The sequence below is a fragment of the Cynara cardunculus genome (genome assembly GCF_001531365.2).
Source record: "Cynara cardunculus var. scolymus isolate 2C chromosome LG 13, CcrdV1, whole genome shotgun sequence".
NCBI lineage: Eukaryota > Viridiplantae > Streptophyta > Magnoliopsida > Asterales > Asteraceae > Cynara > Cynara cardunculus.
Genome location: NC_037540.1, coordinates 26826560 through 26830933, shown reverse-complemented (window position 1 = coordinate 26830933; position 4374 = coordinate 26826560). Strand labels below are relative to the sequence as shown.

The 4374-nt window shown below is 32.0% G+C and overlaps 1 protein-coding gene across 1 annotated transcript in view; it reads left to right on the top strand.

Annotated features, from left to right (window-relative positions):
* Window positions 1-641: 641 nt before the first annotated feature.
* LOC112524486 (vesicle-associated membrane protein 722-like) overlaps window positions 642-4374 on the top strand; it is a 10470-nt gene continuing 6737 nt past the window's right edge. The window contains exon 1 of the mRNA XM_025134324.1: window positions 642-1056. Within this exon, the coding sequence (XP_024990092.1) occupies window positions 867-1056 (190 nt within the window). The 5' untranslated portion in view covers window positions 642-866. The remainder of the gene's footprint in view (window positions 1057-4374) is intronic.

Sequence of the window (4374 nt, the reverse complement as noted above, 5' to 3'; positions counted from 1 at the left end):
TTATAATGTACTTTTTGGAGGGATCCTTCTATATAAAGATCTATATTTATATATGTATACATAAAATGAAGATCGTAGGACATGAAATAGTATTATGAGATTTAAGTATTAAACATATTCGATTGTGGTGTTGTTTTCGTTATTCATATTGATGTGAGAAATGATAGATTGAAAGTCATTATATAATAAAAGAAAAAAATAGTAGATGCATGAAATATATTATAATATTTGAATTGTGGTATTATTCATGTTACCTCACATTATGGATCACATAATAGATTAGAGAATGATTATGAATATATGAAAGAAGATGATACGTATTTGAAAATTAAAATGATTATTTGGCTAAAATATGCATTCGATTCATATCTTACGGAAAAATCGATATAAAAATAAAATTTAATTAAATATTTATGAATAAAAAGAAAGATGGTAGATGTTTGAATTGTATAACAAAATTTGAGTAGTTAAATTTTTTAAATTATAATGTTATTTTAATTATCTTATTTTATTCATTTATTTAAAATATTCATTAAAAAAAAAATAAGAAAAGTAGAAGAGAAAACGAAACAACCAAGAGGGTTTTTGGTAAACGACATTCAACGGAAATATATTACTTCAAAGCGGTTTAAAACCCTTTCATTCCTTTATATCTACGAAACCCACAAACTTTTCCCTTTCTTTCTTTTGGACGTCCACCCCTCCCTTGGAAAATAGATCAGATTCATACATTTCTCCATCGTCACGTCTCCTTCAATACCCTCTATCAGCATCGCACTATCCGTTTCTGTTCAAGGCGCTGCTTTTCTTACTGCTAGGGTTCTTACGGGAGTAAGGTTTTGTAGATCGTCATTTTCATAATCTTAATGGGGCAACAGTCTTTGATCTATAGTTTTGTGTCTAGAGGAACCGTGATCCTCTCCGAGTACACTGAATTTACCGGAAATTTCACTTCTATCGCCTCTCAGTGCCTCCAGAAGCTTCCTGCAACTAACAATAAGTTCACCTACAACTGCGATGGACACACTTTCAATTACCTTGTTGAAGATGGTTTTAGTAAGCACCGATTATTTTTTTCTCCCTTTTGATCTATTTTTCGTTCTACGGCACGGTTTTCTTTAACATCGATCTAATCATGGTTGCTTCAGTTAGTTGGTTTTTGTGTTAAATTGGAAAGCTTGTTGGTCGGTTAATGTCGTTCTGTATATTGTGTGCCTTTATTCTGTGAGGTGCATTTAGGGTAGATGTGGTTATTTATCTGAATTTAGAACTTCCAATTGGTAATCCATTTTGGGCAATGTTATCATACGCCCACAGTTGATAGGAAACACTTTCTTTAATTTAATGGGATTCTCCTTAACAAAACAGAAGTCTCAGAAAATGCACGATATATAAGTGAAGCAAATAGAGTAACCAAACTCGCCACCTAAGGGATCCATCAATAGATAAGAACTTATATACACATTCCCCTCAGTGGAAGCCACTGAAGAGATAATAGTGAAATTGAGGAAGGACATCTTCTACCCAAGAAGCCAAATGCTGAAATTAGCCGAGTGTGACATTACAGTAGTTTCCAAGAGTTTACATAGCTCTTTATCCAAAAAAGGAACCATTAACTTTGGTGATAATTGCTAACTTTGGGAATAGAAAAGACTACAAATTTTAGTAAAGAATATAAAAACAAAGAAAGTGGTATTAAAAATTATGGAGGCAACTAAAAGCTACTTTAAATGTCTAAAAAATCAAAGGAATATGAAAGGGGGTTGGACTATCAAGTCAAACCGGTAAGTAACTCGATCTATTGACAGCATGAGTTTCATAAATTGACCTTATCTTGCTGCAGAAAACTTCAAATCGAGAAGCGTTTGTAGCATAATAAACTAGATTCATAAGGATTTCCAACCATAAAGTGTTATAAATATAGGCTAAAAGCTCTTGGATTGTTATGGTTTAATCTCGAAAGTTGACTCAAAATAGGTTCTGAAACACTTTTGAACCTAGCTTTTGAAACTTGGGAAATATATTATTCTCCGATTCTTACACTTTTTGAGTACACCTTGGTGTTATTTTTCTTGTTCTCTTAGTGTGTATTTGCATTATCTTGAGAACAAATTCTTGTTTGGTAGATGGCCATGTGATCCATGATTAGAATTTCAGTTTGATGATTTATGTGTGTTCGATTTGAATTATCAGCTCAGTTTATTGTGTTTTGTGTATATTACCTTTGGTTGTTTTGAGTAATTGGTGGATTAGCACCCTTGCAGTATAGTTTTTCACCAGCTAATCCTTCAGGGTGCGTTTGGTACACTGGACAGGACAGAACAGGACAGGGATCCTTGTTCCATGTTTGGCATAAATTTTATGTGGAACAGACAGGAACAAAGTTGAACAGGCCTGTTCCATCCCTACCCCATGGAACAGGGTGGAACAAAGTGGAACAGACTTATATTTTACCAATATAATCTCAAAATAAAACTTAATTCTCTTCTAAAACATCAAATAGGTCTCTCTTTTACATTTTATTCATTCTTTAAATTTTATTTATTGTATTTTATGTTTCTTAAACTTTCATTTTACTGTTATCAAAATATTATTTTTATACGGTTTCTATATTTTTATTAATTTATGTAATTTATTATATATTAATAATAAAAAATAATGTAGAAAAGAGATAAAAATAAAAATAGAAAACCATATAAACTTTTTATTTGGTGTCATTTTAATTGTTTTGACGAAAACTTCAAATGATATATTTTTGTTATAAAAAATAATTATTCTATTATAATTTAATAAATTACATAAATTGTTTTCTTGATTTTATCACCGTCAAACGTATTGCGTAAGGTTCACGCATGCAATTTGTTGTTTTCGATGAGTTTTGTATGTTTTCCCTTGATCAGAGTTATAAATATTCGATTTTGATCTTACAGGAGTGATTGTACAGGTGATAGGTGAATTCTTTTGTTTTCTGAAATCCAAGTTTTGTGAATGTGATGATACTATATGGGATCACTAGCCAAATTGTTTTCTTGATGCTTATATTTTATTTACTATTTGATATTTAATTCATTTTAATTGATTGTGTGCTTGTTGGTAGTAGTTTTTTCTTCTTAGTATGAAATGCATATATATTTGCTTCGATAATGGATTTTGGATGCTTATATTATATTTACTTTTTTCATATATCATTAGTTGATTATGAAATCATGTATTTTTGCAAATGTATTTTTGCAAGTAGTAGTGGTTTGATGTAAGTTATACTTTGCACACTGTATTTGTTAACATGACCAAATAGGTAACATGACCAAATTGCCATTCACATGAGGGGCAGATGACAGGGATAACGACCTTTCATTTAACGGTGTTAAATCAAGGGACCAGTCTGTTATGGAAAACACAAAATAAGGACCACGGGTGTAGTTGATGTGTTTTAGGGTCCAAATCCAGAATGGAGGCATGAAAGAGGGACTGAGGATGTAGTAATTCACTCTTTACTTCATATTACATTAATATTTTGTGCCACCGGTGAAAAAAAGTTATTGATTCACCACTGCTCAAGGCCTGGTCATGCAAGAGATTGTAAGGTTCAAAATTTAATCCAACAAAGTTCTTCAAGCTTTCCATGTATGTTGAGACCGTGAAACACTCGATATTTGTTTACATAGTTTAATCCATCGATATTCCCAGAAATTTGCATGATCAAACACTCTTGCACTATGGTTTTCCACTGGCTAATCCTTCAAGAAATTGAAACTATCGCTTATTCACACAAAAACAACAATATAAGTCCATTTTATTTTATTTTAACACATTCGACATTTAGGACAAAAATGCATTTTTTACTCATTTACATCCATTTAAGCATGAAATCCAACCAAGCTGCAAATATAGGGATAGAATATAACAAATAAAATTAATGTAGTTCATATAACGAGAAATGAACACCCATCATACCCATTCCCTTAAAAATCTACTGCCCTGTGCGTAGATTTAGCTTATGAGATGGTCAGGTTCTACATCTATTACTAATTAAAGAGGGTTAAATGAAGGTAAACAAACCAAACCAAACTGGCCTAGTATATTCCACTGTAAAGTAGGGTCTGGGAAGGGGTGAGATGTATGCAAACCTGCCCTCTGCCACAAATAGTAGAGCGGCTGTTTCTGTGAAAACCTCCAGTTAAATGAAGGTATTATGGCATGTTTTGGCAAATAAAATATTTGGATCGCATTTCCAAACTTTCAGGGAAAGAATAAAATAACCTGTTGGTTCGCTTAATGTTGAGAAATGGAGTTGGGACTTGCTCTTTTCTAGGAAAGGGGACAATACATGTTACATGTGTATATGTTGTATATATACATGTGTATATGTTGTAT